The sequence below is a fragment of the Durotheca rogersii genome (assembly GCF_024521655.1).
Source record: "Durotheca rogersii strain YMJ 92031201 chromosome Unknown GGS23scaffold_3, whole genome shotgun sequence".
NCBI lineage: Eukaryota > Fungi > Ascomycota > Sordariomycetes > Xylariales > Xylariaceae > Durotheca > Durotheca rogersii.
This window is the reverse complement of record NW_026251234.1, coordinates 1,082,273-1,100,886: the sequence shown is the minus strand read 5'-3', so window position 1 is coordinate 1,100,886 and position 18,614 is coordinate 1,082,273. Positions and strand designations below refer to the sequence as shown.

The 18,614-nt window shown below is 57.9% G+C and overlaps 6 protein-coding genes across 6 annotated transcripts; 3 read left to right on the top strand and 3 right to left on the bottom strand.

Moving 5' to 3' along the window:
- Positions 1–1,469: 1,469 nt before the first annotated feature.
- On the top strand, positions 1,470–3,625 carry GGS23DRAFT_602935 (uncharacterized protein; the record flags this gene model as incomplete). Its single annotated transcript, XM_051519400.1, has 3 exons — positions 1,470–1,497; positions 1,660–1,956; positions 2,052–3,625. 3 exons carry the CDS (start codon positions 1,470–1,472, stop codon positions 3,623–3,625), a joined length of 1,899 nt encoding a protein of 632 aa, XP_051375383.1.
- Positions 3,626–4,885: 1,260 nt separating this feature from the next.
- Positions 4,886–7,052, top strand: GGS23DRAFT_551523 (Yip1-domain-containing protein). The gene is made up of 3 exons (XM_051515358.1): positions 4,886–5,240; positions 5,432–6,038; positions 6,191–7,052. Exons 1-3 carry the CDS (start codon positions 5,168–5,170, stop codon positions 6,438–6,440), a joined length of 930 nt encoding a protein of 309 aa, XP_051375382.1. The 5' UTR covers positions 4,886–5,167; the 3' UTR covers positions 6,441–7,052.
- Positions 7,053–9,153: 2,101 nt separating this feature from the next.
- Positions 9,154–11,401, bottom strand: GGS23DRAFT_551515 (uncharacterized protein). The gene has a single exon (XM_051515357.1). It carries the CDS (start codon positions 11,148–11,150, stop codon positions 9,672–9,674), a length of 1,479 nt encoding a protein of 492 aa, XP_051375381.1. The 5' UTR covers positions 11,151–11,401; the 3' UTR covers positions 9,154–9,671.
- A 99-nt stretch (positions 11,402–11,500) lies between these two features.
- On the bottom strand, positions 11,501–13,418 carry GGS23DRAFT_551514 (uncharacterized protein). The gene is made up of 3 exons (XM_051515356.1): positions 12,434–13,418; positions 12,237–12,341; positions 11,501–12,143 (listed from the first exon to the last, which is right to left on the bottom strand). The coding sequence occupies exons 1-3, from the start codon at positions 13,072–13,074 to the stop codon at positions 12,074–12,076; spliced, it is 816 nt and encodes a 271-aa protein (XP_051375380.1). The 5' UTR covers positions 13,075–13,418; the 3' UTR covers positions 11,501–12,073.
- A 1,548-nt stretch (positions 13,419–14,966) lies between these two features.
- Positions 14,967–17,098, top strand: GGS23DRAFT_551510 (BAR domain-containing protein). Its single transcript, XM_051515355.1, has 6 exons — positions 14,967–15,233; positions 15,317–15,398; positions 15,475–15,557; positions 15,661–16,282; positions 16,380–16,511; positions 16,595–17,098. The coding sequence occupies exons 1-6, from the start codon at positions 15,199–15,201 to the stop codon at positions 16,628–16,630; spliced, it is 990 nt and encodes a 329-aa protein (XP_051375379.1). The 5' UTR covers positions 14,967–15,198; the 3' UTR covers positions 16,631–17,098.
- On the bottom strand, positions 17,099–17,906 carry GGS23DRAFT_551508 (uncharacterized protein). The gene is made up of 2 exons (XM_051515354.1): positions 17,575–17,906; positions 17,099–17,483 (listed from the first exon to the last, which is right to left on the bottom strand). Exons 1-2 carry the CDS (start codon positions 17,749–17,751, stop codon positions 17,301–17,303), a joined length of 360 nt encoding a protein of 119 aa, XP_051375378.1. The 5' UTR covers positions 17,752–17,906; the 3' UTR covers positions 17,099–17,300.
- Positions 17,907–18,614: the final 708 nt, after the last annotated feature.

Here is an 18,614-nt window from a genome sequence, read left to right as displayed (position 1 = left end):
CTTACCCTGCTTTCCCTACCTACCTTACATTAGGTTAGGTACTATTCTTCCTACCTCCTTCTACCTTGCCTACCTGTTTTGTATATACCTACCGACCTATATCTCCCTCCATATATAGCCTCCGTATATATATACCTTGTATACACTTGTATGTGTATATATATGGTATATATGGTGTATATATATCCTACATACTTATTGTCTGCCTACCTATCTATATACCGCCGCCCTGACCTGCCTACCTTATATCGCTATTAGTACCCTACCCTATCCTACCTATCCTACCTCGCCTCTCTCTCCCTCTCTCTCTTCCTCGCTCCTCCTTATCTCAAACTCTCTAATCCTATCGTCCAATGCGATCCCGTTACGAGCGTCCAATCTCTGCCTTCATGTTCTCTCGCACAGCTGCGCTGCCGGAACCGATCAAGCATCATCCCTGGATCGTCGACGGTCGACCTCTCTTCGACCACGCTTGTCCGCCAACCCATCTCGGCTTTACGAAAACCGGGTCCGACTGGTCGCTCTCGTCAAGCTCCCGTCCCTCCCATCCCCGCCATCCGCCGCTCTAGCTCCGCTGGGCACGCACGTAACAGCAACCTACACATATACACTGACCTCGAGAACCTCCTCTTCTGTCCGCTGGTTCCAGTCTCCCCCCCCCTCCCTCTGTCTCCTCTCTACCCCGAGTCCAGCCCTACTGCCCTTGATAGGCCGCCCCGTCCTGGAATGTCCCATCCCCATCCGCTTGCCTTCGCCTCGCCCGCCCTGTTCCCCATTACCCGGTCTGTCCAGTGAGCTGTCGCCTAGATATTGGAATCCCCGTGCACCGCGTATGCCGGTCCCGTTTACCACTGCACCGACCCGACTGAGGAGAGCGCCGCTGTGACACCACGACACACGGCCCTTTCTTTCTGCCCGTCACGACGTGCGTGAGAAGGGAGACCTCTGGACGGATTCCCACCGGCACTTCCCGTACGAGAGCGCGCCGCCCCAATTTCGCCCTCTCCCTCGCCGCCCCCCCCCCCCCCCCCCCTCCCTCGACAGCGCGCGAGACTTCTCCTGGGCCCAGCTTGTATGACCATCCCACTTACCCGACGGTGACGGCGGGATCTGTGTCATACAATACTCGGCTATCCAGAGACACCTCGTTGGTTCGTCCACCTGGGCCTTTCCAGAACTGTCCTTAACAGCCGACTCTCTTTCCCTCCCCTCTCGATTCCGTCCCACGGAACACGAGTTTCGGAGCTTACCACTCCATCATACTCGCTTCTAGTGCCATCTTTGGGGGCATCACGTCCCGTTCGCACTCAGGCTTCTGTTGGCGTCCTCCGTAACAGTCATTCTGGCTGCTGCTATTCGACTCTTTTTTTCTTTTTCCTTTTTAAAAAGGACCTAGGCTTATGGGTTCGACTTTCGCTCCTCTTTGAACAGCAGTAGAGCGTCTTCCAGGAGCCTGGATATCGAATCAAATGGAGCAGACTTTTATGACCATACACAGTTAGTACATGATTTGGATGCTCTGAGCCGTGGTGGAGGCGTGGCGTCCCATGACGGCGTACGCATGCGCGTGCGCGCGCCGCCCCGCCCGTTCACGCCGGCGCTTTTCTACTGTCTATGCTCTCAGCTGGCGAGGCTGCGGCTAATAGTTGTTCTTGACAGACCTGTCGCCCGACGCCAACGTCCTCTTCGCATCAGAGTCCATTGTTGATATCTTGGGGTACCAGCCGCAAGATGTGCAGGGCAAGTCGTGCTTCGATTACTTCCACCCGCAGGAGGTACCTTTCGCACGCTCCGTGCATAGCAGGGGCGTCCTGCTCGACAAGGCGGCAGTTCTACACTACGTTCGGATCATGTCGAGAAGTGGCCAATGGATCAGTTGCGAATGTTGCTTCACAGTGGTCCACGACGTCCTAGTAGCCTGCACGAGCATCTACCGGCGCGGGGAAAAGAGCAAGAGTGCGTTCATCTAGTTCCCCATTCCGCGGTGCCGGAGAAGAAAAAAAAGAAACCAAAAATTATGCCTTTCCTACAGCTGCTAACGGTAGGGATAGGACGGGCGATAGAGGCACCTCAGATTCGGCGAATTTTTTCCTCGTCGCCGAGAGACCCCCGGTACCACATGCTAGAGCATCTCTCGCCTAAATTCAGGATGCAGCCAATGGAGCGAGAGCCCCGTGCCGCCCTCATACTCAACAGATTCACCCGGACCTTGACCGTCATGTTCGCCACTAATGCCGTCTCTTCGATACTCGGCGTGCGGCCGGATCAAATTCAGGACAAGAGCTTCTACGAATGTATCGCCGAGAACTGTCTAGCAGATGCTATCAAATGTTTAGAGAGCGCGAAGGCGAATGACTCTATCGCGTACCTGCGCTTCTGGTACCGCGATCCTCGTAGGGAAGAGGACTTCGAAGACGAGGACCAAGACGAGGACGAGGACGACGAAGACGAGGACGAGAGCGAAGACGACGAAGAGTCCGAACAAGAGCAGGATAAGGACATGACGACTGACGGCCATGGCAACTCGGTTAGCCACGTGCATATGGAACACGTTATGGATGTCGACGTCGATGGGGTGCCCGAGTCCGAGATCAAGACGGAGGCTAGGTTCAGCCCCGAGCTCGCCAAGCCTGCTATCCTCGGTGATAGAGATTCCCCAGTACCCCCTTTCACGGGGAATGATTTCCCGTCGTTGGCTGGAGGCGCGGAAGCTTACCAGGCATCTGCAGATGCTTGCCCGCGGGCTTCGGAACGGCGGAGGAGAAGTCGTAATCCGATTCCCACGTTTGAACTCGAGGCCGTAGTCTCGTGCACCTCTGACGGACTAGTCGTGGTGTTGAGAAAGGCCCGACCACCGATACCCTCTCTACACCCGCCCCTACTTCCCGTCGATTTTGAGAATGGACTCTTCGCCGCTCCTTGGAGCGAGCATCCGATCAGGCCGTATTACCCTCCCGAACACTTCTACACCTTTCGGCCCCCGCTCCTACCGCAGTACATGCCTTTGCGCGAACACGTCAAGACGGCCGGAGGGCCGCCGATCGATCAGCTTATGAGGTCGATACGAGATGTAGCAGTGTTTGCATGGGCGTTAGTCGGAATCAATGGGAATATTGCCGCATATGGCCGCGGCGTGCCGAGTGAGAGCTCGCAACCACACGATGGCCTACCATTTGGGGATCCGTCAACGACGGGCTCTCTGCACCATAGCTTCGAGCCCCCATCTCCCACCCAGCATTGGAGGGGTTCGTCGTCGGATAACCGGGCAGCTCTCTCACGCGGGCCTCCCAGCCCGCATTACGTACCGGGATACGACGCAGGGGAGCCACAGGGTCACGGCCCTGTACCGGCCGAATTTGACGTCAGGGGTGCCAGCTATTCAGCATCGCCTACATGGCCGCGGCCAACGTCGTACGTACCTGCGACTGAGCCCTGGCATCCGCGGCTCCCTCCACACCAGCCGACTCAACCCCCCTCTTCCGGGTTTCACCAGCCGCTGGCGGAACCATGGGCGTCGGCGTCGGCGTCGCACACGCGGCAAAGCGTAAATCACTACGCCATACCGGCAACGCAACCGCGTACATTTAGAGACGACTCGCGGGGCTACAGGGACATGTGGCAGTAGTGGGTTCCATGCGTGATGGTTCTAGTTGGGTGGCCGTGGACGGGCGGGCTCTACGACTCCTTCGTGGACCTTTGGTTAAGATTTTTATTTTTACTCGCAGTAAGGGGGGGATATGTTGTCATAATGGACGTGGTGGGCTCTGGGACCTATTGGGGTGGGCTTGGCGTTTTGGAGAATTCCCATTAAGTGATTTCGAAGCATGACTGACCCAACTGGCCCGACGTACTATATCACGGCTCACAGTTTCTTGCCAAGGGGGCTTGTCACCCGTATTGCGCGCGCGCGCGCTCTCGCGGCCGCCATTCACATATATACCTAACCAAGGGACTCGATCGGCCACATCTTGCATAGGGCGGCAGTTAAAACGGAGGGGGGGGGGCGGCTATGATGTTATTTTCAGGATGGTATTCCATGGCAGGCGAGGAGGCATCGGCCCTCTTGATGTGCGCGAAGACGACTCTGGGAGGAGGAGAGGGGGATTTTGCCCTGAGGGAAAGCGGCGCGCGTGTACTGGCTATGCCCTAAGAAGTGGCGAGATAGGCGATACATCCGAGAAGAATGAAGAGATACCCGTACTACTACTATACTGCTAGGTTAGGTAGTATTACTGCCGGTGTTACTGCTAGTATTACTGCTGCCGATAGGTAGGTATATACCGACTGCCACCGCCTTGCTGCCTTCCACGCTCCGCCTACCGGAAGAGAAGATGTAGGTTGCTATTAGGTTAATCTATCTGCGATCGTCACGCGACACTTACTGGGCTATGCCTACCAGGCAAGCATTGCATCCCGTTACCCCCTCCCGCGATGGATGTGGAGAGACACGAGCTATACGATAAGGGACCTCGTCCTGCCAAGTGGCGGGATGGGATGTTACAGATAACCGAAGCCGAAGCCTAAAGCGTGCAGGTGCAGGCAGGTGGTGACATGGATTACGGGGCCTTTCACAGGGAACGAGAGAATGGGGGGGGGGGTTACTTTAGGTACCCACAGGTAGGTTTGGAACTTTGGCAGGTATACGTTCCGACAGGTACCCGAAGTAGGTACCTACAGGCAAGTAGGTACCTTAGGTGGTATACCCAAGATAAGGAGGCGGTACTTGACCCGATGCAGAAAAAGTACTTGGTACGTGGCTGTGGGCGCGTTGCGGGCACGAATGTGGGGGTGACTCGGCAAGGACAGCGAATCAGCAAGCTGGAGAGTAATGATGGGAAGAGCTTGGACCACGTCGAGCTTGTTGCTGCGAGTTGACACGGTGGAACTCGAGAAAGCTTGGGCTGGGGGAATCCGATCCGTCGATCCATCTACTAACCAACCTTTTGCCTACAGACACCCGAACCGACCACATGCGCACAACCCGCAAGCCTGCCACCGCTACCACCATCCAGGTATCGATCTCCCTCCCCGCCTCCGACAGGACAGACCGCTCTCTACATGTCTGCCGCCGCCTAGTCCGACGCCTTACCAAGAACCGTCCCGGCCGCCGCCACCGTCGCCGCCGCTGCTGCCCAGCCCAGAGAAGCAAAAGAAACACCAGCCCCAGATGGCTTCGCCTTCCCATAACCGCTACAGCAGTCCGCAAATAGACGACGACGAGCTGATCGACCCTGACGATGGTGAGTTTTACCGCGCCTAGGTATCCATCTACTTGCTTGTCTACCTGCCTACCTCTCCCCGCACACACATACATACACACCCTTGGGGGAAGGGTTGGAGGGGGTTATCTATGTCCACCACCCCTCGCTTCATGTGGCGCGCGCTGTGGCTAACATACGCCTCTCTGTCCCCCCCCTCTCCCTGTTTGCAGCCGATCTCAACGACTTCGACGACCCGCTATCGCAGCGGGAGCCTTTGACCGGAAACATTGGTTCGTCCTCCGCCGCCGCCGCCTCTTCGGGCCCGTCCTCGTCGCGCGGCGGCCTCGATGGCGGCTACTTGACGTCACGCATCCCGGGGGAGGACCGGCGGGCGCCTCAGAGCACGATCGACGAGTCGGTGTGGGAGACGCTGCGGCGTGACCTGCTCGCCGTCTGGTCCAAAATGCGCGAGGTCCTGTGGCCACGCTACCTCTTCAGCGGCACCGTCTTCGAGAGCGCCGACGGTCTCCGCGGCGCCTACGCGAACTTGCGCGGCGCTGGGTTCGCCGGGGCTCGCGACGAGATCGCTGGTCTCGCCGGCCGCGTCCTCGACCCCGAAAGCCTCCTCGGCACCGCCGGCGGCCAGAGCGCTATGAGCCCCGGCCTTCGCGACTGGGACCTCTGGGGGCCCCTCGTGTTCTGTCTCCTGCTCTCCCTCCTGCTCAGCTTCCGCGCCAAGGACGACCAGCGCGATATCGTCTTCAGCGGCGTCTTCGCCATCGTCTGGATCGGCGAGGCCATCGTTACGCTGCAGATTAAGCTGCTAGGCGGTAATATGTGAGTCGCTCTCTGCTTTTTCTTCTTCTTCCTCTCCTCAGCCCCTGTAGTAGAATCTTCAAGGGCAACGGCAGAGGGTGAGAGGGCTTACGTTGCAGGCGCATCTCATCTGCGGCATGCACGTGAACCGCGCGCTAACGAGAAGAACGCAGCTCCTTCGCCCAGAGCGTGTGCATCATCGGCTACACTCTATTCCCGCTGGTCCTCGCGTCACTAATGTCCGCTCTCGGTCTGCCGACGATCCCACGGATCCCTGTCTACCTTGTGCTCGTGGCATGGTCTCTAGCGGCCGGCGTCAGTATCCTCGGCGGCAGTGGCGTCGTCAAGAATCGCGTCGGCATAGCCGTCTACCCCCTTTTCATCTTCTATCTCGGCCTCGGCTGCCTCTGCTTCATCAGCTAATCCGTGGCGACGGCGACGGCGACGGTATCTCTGCGTGATTCCCACCACCCCCATTTTTCTAGGGGTTGCCGTCGAGATAGATAGGTAGTGATAGCCAGGTAGCCCCACAGGAGGTAGAGAGGGGCCGCGACGGAAGTTGGCGGGTTCGTTGTTTGCATGGAAACTTACAGACTCGGCACCTGTGTGTCTGTGTATCAAATTTCTCCTGGTGGTGGTGCTGCGTTTTTTTTTTCCCTAGGATTCGATGATCCCACGCTGGCCGCCTGTCTGCCTGTAACCGTGAAGACTTATATGTACGTCGTTGTACGATTAAATAACTATCACCCCCCCAGGTTCCCAAAAAACTAGAGAGGAAAATGAGGAGGGAGACATGGAGAAAGATAGCGGGAAAGGCGGGCGTTACTACGGCGTATGGATGATGGCTATCGCGACAGTAGGAGTGAGTGAGAGACTTAGGGAGGCATGAACCGGAAGATTTTGTTACGACGCTTCATCCATCGATCCAGCTATTCTTTCAATCACTGGGGGCGCGTAGGTTTCGTGATTAACCAGCAATGAATCTCGGGCTTGTCTATTTAAAGCGGTCGGCCCGTTCTCCCGACAGTTTTTGTTACTCTGTCGGCTGGTACGCTCGTTGCGTGATGAACAGATATGTAGGCTGGTGACAAGTTAAGCGCTTCCCCACCTCCCTCTCAAACCCCTTGTCCCTGGTCCCGTCCATCCCACATATGTATGTGCATAACATATGCGTGGCTTCGCTAACTCCCTCGCTCCCCTGCACATCCCGCTTCTTCCTGTCCTCTCCTCTCCGCCGCTCCGCTCCCCTCCCCACTAGGTCCGCATCCGCCCCTCCCCGCCCCGCCTTACCCCGACCCCTAGCCCCGGACCCGGGCCCGTTGGGACTATGATATATAGCGCTTCCAGAGCTCCCTAAGCCCCGATCGGGTGTAAGTATGCATATGCGAGCGCCTCGTATAAGCAGCACGGCTGTTGCCATATGAAAGCGGGCAGAAAGGGGTATGGGAGTTGGCGGAGAACCTAGCTAAGGTGGGTGGGTCGACTCCGGTGGGAATAGGGAGACGGCCCGGGGGTGGAAAGGAAGGGGAAAGGGAGTATACATTCGCACGCAGGTGGGTAGGTAATTTCCACCGCCGCCGGCGGTATTCCTTAACTGCTCGGTTAAGGCCAAGGGGGTTAGCGGAGCAGACCCCACCTCCCCGTGTCCCGGACCCCCTCACCTCCCGGTTAGGACCGGTTGAGGCCGGTCTTGCCCGGGCAGGGGTGAGAGAGATGACGAGAGCAGAAGATGAGGAAAGGAAGGGCTGAAGACGGGGGGGGGGGGGCGCTGACTGGGAAGAGTGACTGGCGTGAAGTGTGGTGAAGAGTACGAACGGAGGTATCTCGATAATACCTACCTCCTTAGGTACCTACGTAGATTAGACAGGCAGGGGTGGACAGGCAGTCTGGCATATACCAGCGTAGGGTGCGCATGGGTGTCGGCACAGAAATTAGCGTATGCGCGTGAAGGTAGGGGAGATAGATTTGCCCAGGCAAAGGAGATGGATAAGTACCCAGGATGAGGTAGAGAGAGAGAGAGAGAGAGAGAGAGAAAGGTCTTGGGTGCTCCATTCGCCACCACCCCGGACGAGGCCTGGAGCGGCGGCATCTGCACGAGGGACCAGGGTCGGGGGTGGCGTATTACGCGCCATAGATCGACGGCCTGTAGCCCTCCCCTCCTTCGGACAAGTAGGTTGGGATGCAGAAGGCAGGGTGGCATGCGGGAAGCGCGGGCGCATCCACCCGGATCGTTCCACGGCGAACTTCTCCGCGCACGCGTCTGCGCCCTGTCCCGCTACCGATATTTATACCACCCCGACTTATACGCCCGGCTGTTATACCCCGAAGCAGCTGAGTACGGCCGATTCCCCCCTCTCCCCCCTCCTCCGCCGCCGCCTCGCGTTCGCGTGCTGCTGTCGACGCCTGGCGTGCCATCGCTTGCGCTACCCGCCTCAACTGCCCGCCTACTCCCCTCCCCTCCCCCTCCCCTGCCCTGTCCCATCTCCATCTATACGTACCTACGTGCATACCTAGGCGCGCACATGCATTGGTAACAGAAGTGCCTTGCAGGTAGGCATGTGTGTAGGTAGGTTGGTACCTACGCAATGCGCGAGCACTCCGCCCCCCTACCCCCCACCCCCTACCCTCCTCGTCTCTCTACCTACCCACCCCCGCTACCACCCGGGCGTATGCTCTCTCGACCCAAGGGGGCAGCGCGCGCGCAGACGGGGGTAGGTTGCATGGGCAAATAGGGTCGCCGCGGAGGGCGTCCCGCGGGGCTGCGCGTCCCGCTTGGCGGTAAGAACTTACCAGGGGCGGTCCGATTCCAGGGCGACAGCGAAGGCAGGGCGACGAAGAAAGAAAGAACGTACCCACCTACCTATCGGCGTCTGCCTGGCGGGGCAGCTGGCACATCCTATCGAGCGTAGCGGCGCCGCCGCCGCCGCCGCCGCCGTCGTCGTCGTTGGAGGCTGTGCCTGCGCGCCCAGGCCGTCCGCCCCGAGAGATGGCTTCCAGGTCTACGCACATGTGATGTGCCATGCTACCAGTGGTCGGGCAGTGACCCCCCCCCCCCCCCGTCTTCCCTAATAGCCTATCTACGTGCCCATGTTCGAGGACCGCTGGGTCGCGCGCGGGATGCTCGTCTGCCTGTGCCCCTTCTTCCTCGTTCCCCGGCTTGGCTCCGTCCGTCTATCCCTCCATCCACCCAAGTTCTCGCTCGCGACGGGAGCCGGGGGGAGGAAAGGAGAGGGAAAGAGAAAGGGGCGGCTGTTGGAGAAGCAGCTGTCAGACCTCTCTCTCCATAGGTACTTCCTCCATTCTGGGCCCTCTTCCTCCGATGGGGGACGAGCTTCCTTCTCGCGCGAGGATAGGGGGCGCTACTAGGCGGATACTTGGTGGAGTCGCGCTGTGTCATCTAGTCTACTCAGAACCTAACTGTAAGCCGCTGGCATACCTACATCGTAGAGTCGGCGCTACTAGTAGGTCAAAAGGCGCGAAACAGGGCGCAGGAGAACAGGCCACATCCGTATAGGCCGCAAATTCGGTTCTTGGCGCGTCTGGGTACCTCTCTACCTACCCCTTCCCCCCCCCCTATTTCCGCTTAAGTCCGTTCGACCTCTATAGCTTCACATCGTGTCTCTACTGCGCCTGGGCCCCTAGACTCTTCTCCCCTTACTCCTCTTCTTCCTCCCTCTCTTCGCCGGCATCCAGAAACTCCGCCACCCACCCGTCCACCTCCCGTTCCCCGCCGACTTCCCTCAGCCTGCGGAAGAACGCGCGGGCCCGCTCCCGCTCCTCCGCCCGGCGATCCAGCGCGCCGTGCTCCTCTGCGCCGCGGGCCCGTCTCCGCAGCACCCGCTCCTCCTGCGCTTCTTTGGTTCCGCCGCCGCCGCTGCTGCTGTCCAGCGACAGGTCCTTCAGGTCGCTCTCGACCGCACGCCAATCCTTAGTACCGGCGTCGGCGTCGGCGTCGGACGAGGACAAGGAAGAGGCGAGGGACGAGTCAGCCGCGGCGGACAAGTCGTCGTTGCCGCCGTCGACGATCCGCGAGGGCAGGTGCAGGTCCGCCACGAACAGCGCGAGGTGGCCCCGCAGCCGCAGCATCTCGCGGTGCGCTGCGTACGGCGGCGTCTCCATCACGCGGTCCATGCGGGCCGCGATGACCTCGGCGGCGGCCCGGGTCTCGTGGCGCAGATCGTCTCGCGCCGCCGCCCCCCTCCTCCTTCTCCTGCTCCGCCCCCTCTTCTCGAACGCTAGTGCCTCGTACGAGTACGCCATCAGTTCGTCTTCCTCCTCCTTCTCCTCCTCCTCCCATCCCCCATCGTCATCGTGCGAAAGCGACAGCCGCAGCGCGTGCTCGAACTCGGCCCCGAGGCTGTAGATCTCGATGCCGAAGAGCGCTGGCCAGAAGTCGAACGCGCTCGCGAGCCGCGGCCGGTGCACGTCGTACGGGTGCTGCTGGATTAGGCCGTCGAGGTACGCGCGGACGCGCTCGACGTTAGCGGGCGAGCCCCAGCGGTAGCAGCGCGGCGGAGCCGCCTCTCGCCCCTGACTTCCTCCCGGCCCGCCGAGCCGGCCCTCGTCTTCGCCGTCTCGCATTAGGATCTCGCTGCCGAGAGCCCAGAGCCCGCCGAGCCGGATGTCGACGTCGGCGGTGCGCAGCAGCAGGCTGAGCGCGCGCTTCGCTCGCGCAATGTCCCCGTCGGCCAGGCAGCGGTGCAGGACGGTCGTCAGCGTGCCGAGGTGCCTCAGGCGCTCGGCGTGCTCCTTGGGCGCGGCCTTCGGATCTCGTTTGCGTCTCTGCTCTCTCCCCGTCCCCGCGCCGAGCTCTCGCTCCCGACCGCCGGCGGCGGCGGCGTGAGAAGAGGGCGAACGGGGAAGAGGCTTATGCGGGAACAGCGGGTGTCGCTGCGACGGCAGCTCCTCCTCTGGCGCCAGCCCGGCGACGGCGAACTGCCGCAGCGTGTCGGGCGAGTGGCTCAGCGGGTTGATCGAGTCGGGTGGTAGGCGTGAGGCGGGGGCGGGAGACGGCAAAAGATCCGGCTCAGACTGCGAGTCAATGCCTTCTTCCTGCTCGCTTGTCCCTTCTTGTCTCTCTTGGCGGTAGATGCCAAGGCGGTGGTTCGGCACGGGGAGCGCGAAGGGCTCCATGGTACGAAGATGCGTGTGTCTGTGGTTAGCAGGCTAGGGTGTGGCTACGTAAGAGCAGTGGTAAATATGCCCGTCTGGACTGCGGGAGTAGTTGTATATGACACGACCATTTGCGCTGCGTAGGTGAGGTGGTTTTGTCTGGAGAGAGTGAGGAGAGGAGCAACAGAAAAAGCGGTTGGAAATATCGAGATATTCTCCGGAAGTACCTGCCTAGTGATTCCAGTAGTTGCGGGCCGAGCCGCTCTTGCATTAGCCGCCCCCCGATAACTGATATGAGTTTATACAATATTATCACGATACCAGGAAAGGGGGAGATGGAAGCAGAACAATCTCTACCATGATCTACGCGCCCTAACTCCCCTAGCAATAGCAATGTTCATCTCTCATCGCTCTATAGGTACAACTCCCATTTTCCTATTTTCTCTCCTTTGTTTACCTCCTGAGTCGTTATCGGCGTTCTCTTCGGCGCTATATGTTGTAAGATGAACGCTGGCCCAGGCTACACATATATTTGTTATATCCTCCCTGCCTAAGAAGTGGACGAACGACATATGCACTCGTATATATCTGCGTGCCGGAATTTATCCTGCCTGGGTAAGAATGGTCCTGCGCTACGCATCGTTGACTCCTCGTCAACACTAACTTCCTGTTCACCCTTAGTGAAATCATCCGGCGATAACTGGACTTGAGCACTCTATCGAGGCTGCCAGCGAAACTACGCAGCAGCAATATCCGTAATCAGAAACCTAGCTCGTAGATCTGTATGTACAACCAACTTTTTTTATTACTCTTTCCTTTCTCCTTCTCTATTGTACGCACGTTCTATCCCTTCGCGTATCCACGATCCCTCGGTATTTTCCGCTGGGTTGGCGACTATCGACCGTAGGGGGGAACCAACGTGTATGTAGCTCCATAGGCCTCATCTAATGCGTCGGTGTCCGCTCAAAGTAGGTCCACTGACCCTCGGCCGGCTTCTCTTCGAGGTCTTCCCACCTGCAAAACGTCGTCAGTTACGCTCATACTCGTTTATTTTTTTCTTTCTTTCATCCTTCCCCTCAGAGCCTCTACGTGGCTTGTAGTACTTACACCTTAGACTGGCACATAAAATCCACGAGGTCGAGCTCGGCCTGAGCCCGGTCCACAACCTCCTCGATCAGACCGCCGCCGATCCTGTTCTCGATCTCTTCGATCCTATTCCCCCGTCGTCATGGTCAGAAACCTCCTGTCAACCCGACTTGGCAGGACTCAGAGAGAGAGAGAGAGAAAGAGAGAGGCAACTCAACTGTTCGGCCGTCAACTGCGGCTCCGGTACCCACTCGAAGTCCTCCGGCTGCTCCGGCTTCGTCGCGAACGCGCGCCCAAGGTCCGCGCGCTCCTCGGCGCCCCGCAAGCCCTCGGCGCCGGGTCCAGCGTCTTCCTCGCCGTCCCACTCCTCGGTCCGCGTGTCCTCGGCAGGCGGGGGGCGCTCGGCTTCGTAACGCAGGAACAGGCGCCCGTCGGCCTTGCCCCCGGCGCTGGTCTGCAGCACGGTGGTGCCGTGGCCGCGCGTGTAAGGGTCGTCGAAGGCCGCCGCCTCGGCGGCGATGCGGAACTGGGCCGGGTATTCGGCTGCGAGCTTCCGCGCGCGCTCCGCCCACGCCGCGTGCCCCGGCGGCGTCGCCGCCTCCACCACCGCCAGCCGGTGCCGCGTCACCGCCTCCACCGACCGCCGGTACAGCGACGACGCTGGCGGCGCCGATGGCCCCGTCGACAGCTTCTCTAGCGTCCGCGTGTACAGGTAGATCAGCGACGACCGCGGCGACGGGTGCGTCAACAGCCCCGTCAGCCCCGTCGGTGTCCCCGCCTCTAGGTACCGCGCCCCGCTCGCGGCAGCGGCAGCAGCGCCTGGCTTGACTGCCGCTAAGAGTCGGAGCGTCGGCCGCATATCGTGGTCGGAAACGGAGGGGGAGGGGTTGTGTGCGTATGGATATGTAAGTTGCCCTTAGGTCAGGCGCGGATAGGTTCGGGAGTCGTAATTTCGTAGGTATAGCTTCGATCCGATGTAGGTATGGCTGGCTATCCAGACGGGTCGGTAGGTCTGGCGTCTGAATGGTGGAAGGGTGGTCGGCTGGGTGGTTCGTTGTCGGTCCCAATCGTCCAAATTCCCTCGCGGGCACCCTTATCTGCGATTTGCCTATGGAGGGGAGAATGGACATGAAGCTGCATGGTGGCGGTTTGACGAAACAGCTTCCCGTCACGTGAAGTCTTCTTTTTAATGGAGACTGTTTTGTAATCGGACGGTGCTGACTGGTGATACATATATACCTAGGTACATCCTTCTTGCGGTAAATGTACCCAGGTATGTACTCTTGTACCTTGTGGCTGCCACGCAGAATTCTGCCGCTCTTGCTGATTGTGCTACCGTTACACCGCCTAGCAGAGAAGTATTTAAATCGCGTCTCCTGCCCTCGACTCTCACCTCTTCTCCTTTCTCTTTCTTCTTCATACTTACCTTGTTCGGAGGATCCCTGCTCAAGAAGACGGGTTCTCATGGGGGCAGGCCTGCATTGCACAGCGCGGAGCCGGCCCTTTTCTATTATCCTTCGTGGATCATAGCGGGCGCAATTTTTGCTTTTCAAATCCCATCTTTTCATTGTGAGCGGTGCATTTTTGCAGCGCCATGAAGAAGAGTATGGATCTAAAGGCTGGGCGAAGCGCCATCGGTATGCATGCTGAGACACGAAAAGAGAATAGTTGTGGGCGAGGGTGTGTAATCCCCAATCTTCATAGTGATCGCGGTATGTGTATCTAGAAAACGCGGACAAGACAACTCGCACGACAACGCAGGTACCGTAGGAGGCTTATCGACGCGTCCCTACAGCCTGTAGGAAGCGCTGTTCGACGCTGTCTGCATGAACCTGCAGCCAAGGGAGACGGAGGCGCAGGTCGACGGCAGGGGCACGCAGGAGGTCGGTGATATCCGTGATATCAGCGAAACTCCGGACACGACACCAGACACACTAGGGCGTCACAGCACGCCATTTTCTCTTACAAGTTGACTGATGCATACACATACCACCGCGAATGCACATTCCTTAACAGAAAAAACGGCTGAATATACACCAAGATACGAACACGGAATATCGTGCTTCTTGGTTTGATAGAATCCGGAATATACCTATATAGATACCGTATGAAAGGTCTAGACGCGTCCGCCGTCATGTCAGGACTGTGACTTCGGAATCGTGCCCGGATCGCTCAGGTAGAAGACACTCAGTTACGTGGGTGATAATAGCCGTAATTTAGGCCGTGCTAGTTCGAGTTGCCTTTTGGCATTGCATCCCGGTGTTTCCATGCTTGAGCCGCGTGGTCTTCAGACATAAGCGGAGACTGAAGCTCGTGGCCCGTCCAGAGTCAACCAACGAGGGACTTCAAGAGAGAGGACCAGATAGATCTCTATTTCAACTGACAGGAACCAAGCTAAATGATGAAAATTTGGATAATCGCTACCAGCGGCTTCACGTGCCGTAGTCACGTGTAAATACACATGCAGGTACCTGCCTCGTATTTCGTGTGGAGGGGTAAGCTAAGTTGACTGGAAATTAGGTACTTAAAACGTTACAAGTACCTATAAACGTTCTGCTTTACGTTATGAATCCCGTAATATCGCCAGGTGCAGTTGTTACGGTTAGGGTTGCGTACCTTCTCGCTACTTTCCACGTGAAGTAGGTACATGGAACTTTGGGTAGTACCTTAGGTACCTACAGATGCTAATATACGGGAGACGCCCGCACCGTTTTTTCCAATAGAGGGGTAGTATACCTAGTACACGCACAATTTTGCAGCCTTGGTAGGGTAGATAACGGTGGTCAGCTCAACTGGCAGCAGCACTGCGTGTGCACCCCTGACAACGCCAGCAGCGCATCTGATCTCGTCTTCTCTACAAGATACGACAAAACATCGAATCTTCAACACTGTCGTCGATCACCGAGCACACGAACCTCGGAACCTGACCAAATCAGCACCGAACATTCCGACTCAGCCACCCCGTTCCCCCTCAACTGCCGCAATGGACAATTTCAAAGCCCTTGGCAATAGCTTGAGGTATATTTCCCGCCCACCCTGAAACTGCGGTGGGCGGGGAGCGCACCGTCATAGCCAGTGTGCGCATGCTAACACTATGCCAGCTCTATCGGCTCCCAAATCACCCCTTTCGCCTCTCGTACCTTTCAATACACCAAGGAGCAACTGGGTCAGGCTGAGGACAAAGTATTCCCCCCACCCCGCCCCCTCCACACGAGAGAGGGGAGATGCCGAATATGTCGTTGACGATAGATGCTTGTAGACCGAGCTCCCTCCCGATTACATCGATCTTGAGAAGCGTGTCGATGCCCTTAAGCAGGTCCATCAGAAGATGCTGGCGGTGACGTGAGTACCCCGCTATACCTAGCTACCAAGCGTAGCTATCTCAGCATTTGCTACTAGCGGCCAGCGCTTCAGACTGACGTATGCAATACCACCAATAATGCAGCTCGCAATATTCGCACGAAGCCTACGACTATCCTCCCAACATCAAGGAGACCTTTTCGGACCTCGGCCGGACAGTGAGCGAGAGGGTGCAGCTCCTGACGGCAGCCACGACGCCGGCGGAGGCCCAGGCGGCCTTCACCGCGCCGCCTTCGGCCAAGCCGCAGCCCAAGACGTTCTCGCACGCGATCGCGCGGGCGAGTCTCGCGAGCTCGCGGGTGCTGCACCAGCAGCACACGGGTGCGGGCGAAGACCCGCTGGCGACGGCACTCGAGAAATATGCGCTGGCGAGCGAGCGGGTGGGCGAAGCCCGGCTCGCTCAGGACGCCCAGATTCAAAGCCGATACCTCGCCGGCTGGAACACGACGCTCAACACGAACCTGATGTTCGCGACGCGCGCGCGCAAGAACGTCGAGAAGGCCCGCCTCACCCTCGACTCGGTCAAGTCCCGCGCTAAAGGCACGACCTGGAAGATCGGTGGCGGTGGCGCCGCCGCGGCCTCGTCGCCTCGCGACGACCATCATGCTGCTATTGACGAGCTGAGCCCCGAGGCCCAAGAGGAGATTGAGAAGGCTGAGGATGAGTTCGTCACTCATACCGAGGAGGCGGTCGGCGTCATGAAGAACGTACGTACTACGCGCGAAAACATTCGCCGCCGTCCGCCGCCATTTCAATAACGAAGAAGCAAGAGATTTTCGCTAACCCCAGGGCCTTCTTTTTTAGGTTCTCGATACTCCCGAGCCCCTCCGCAACCTCGCCGAACTCGTCGCTGCCCAGGTCGAATATCACAAGAAGGCCTACGAGATCCTTAGCGAGCTCGCCCCCATCATCGAGGGTCTCCAGATTGAGCAGGAGGTTAGTTGACGTCATCAGACATATAGGGGACCTGTATCTGTTCCCCAGCTGCTTCGGTGATGGCTAACGCATTGTGTCTACAGGCTAACTACCGCAAGAGCCGCGAGAGCGCGTCGTAGGCGTTGATATATACCCAGACCACCACTCTCGCTTCTTACATGGTTGAAGTTACGCTTGCGCTACGAGGTTTCGTACCTTCGAACGGGACTCTTACATATCGTCCCTGGGAGTGACACTGCGAGAGGCGGGGTCGTGAAAGAATCGCGTTAGAACTATATATCTCTATGTCTTGTTGCTTGAGCCTGCCAGAGTTCGCGTATTCGAGCAGGAGGATAAGGAAGTGCGATAGGAGCCAGGGACGGAGCAGGCTCCTCGACGGATCTCCCTCCCCAAGTGGATGGACGATGCATTTTTCTTTCGACAACGAATTGTTCCCGGTTCCGGTTTGAGAGGTTAATCAACATGCTATTCCGCAGACGTTACTGCGTCCCTGTGTCTATGCGCGTGCGTTATGCTGATAGGGCAAGGTAGTTAGTCTCACTGCGCAAAATGATGGCATGGCCTATCGTGATAGTATCGTAGTTCGCTGGTTAAGTTTGTAACTCGTTATCGTATCCGAGGTAGGTAAGTACAGAATTAAGAACCGGCCGGGATAACTTTAATCATCGCGAGACAGCCCGCACGGTATGAAATTTTGCTGCTACGTGTTGACCTAGGTCATTCTTAAAATGAACGTCCGTAAACCGAACCTAACGATGGACAGCGAAACAGCAAACAGAGAAAGTATGTCTAATGCCTTCTCCCCAATCCCTTCTTTTCGGAGACCCCCTTCGTCCTGTTTGTCATGGGTGGGGTGAGAATCCCCACGTCCCCTCCGCCGTACCCTCCGCTGTGCCCTCCGTCCTCATCGATACAGTAGGGCAAGTTGTTGATATGCTGGCAAGTCGTATTCAGCGGGCAACTTCCGCCGTCCTACGATAACAATCGGTCGCAATGCGTCAGCAGACGGTCACCTTCGATAACAATAATATAAGAAGGGAGACTCAGGGAGGTAGTGACGTACCAAGTAGCGGCCGTTCACGCCGTAGACCAGCCAACCCGTGAGATCAGGCTTGCAGCGGTATGCAGGTGGCTTGCATTCCGGGTTGGGCCCGTGTTCAGGTCCGTACGGGACGGGTTTAGGTCCGTACGGGGCGGCCATGGCCACGGCAAAGAGTGCTAAGATCGCGTAGAACTGCATCTCGAGGGGAGAGTCGAGGAGTAGTTAGATATCAGGTTGATGTGCTGCCGGAACATGAGGTATGAGATCCGTTCCTCCCTTCCCCCTTATATACGAAAAGCCGTCCACAGACGGACGCCTCGGACAGAGCAGAACACCTAATTCTCTCTTATAACCCGTTTTCTCTTGGTGGGTGGATCTCGACACGCCCCACCGTTGTTTAGCCTTTCCCGTTACTAGAAGACCCAAACGTCGCAAGCGGTCTAGAGCTTACCTGGATTAGTCCTCAATGTTTCCTTTCTCCCGGTGTAAGAGAGGCGGGGAGCGGAGCAAAAAGGTCGGGAGAGATTTCTTCTGCCCTCTCTCTTCGAACTTTCCGTTAATATGCGGTACTATCTACTGCTGACCGATCTCAATTGCTCGCCGGAATATTCCTCCCATTTAGGGTTGAAGAAATCTTGAAGACTATATGTCCTTGTGATCCTAACGGTAGATTACGTGGTCCCTCCTCTCATGAAACCTTCCTCGCCCGCTTCTAGGTCGAGTAATCGTCTAGAGAAAGTTTTGCTAAGTTTCGCCACGCTGGAAGGCAGTTGAAATGTCCTATATCCTTCCGACACCAGACCTCCCCAGTTCTCAGCGGCATCCTGAACGGTCCTAACCCTCTCCCCCTCCTCCTCGGGGCTTGCCAAAACTTTGGATGACCTCACCTGGACTTCCCCTATCGTATGGGCAGTTGACGGTCTTCACCTCCTCCTCCCTCAAAATTTTCTTCGCGCCCCCTTTCCTGAAAATTATATGTGGTGGCTTGGGGAAAGTCCGGCAATGATGATCGAAGGAACGAATCTGCCGAAGGGGCAGGATAGGACTGGTAATCCCAAAAT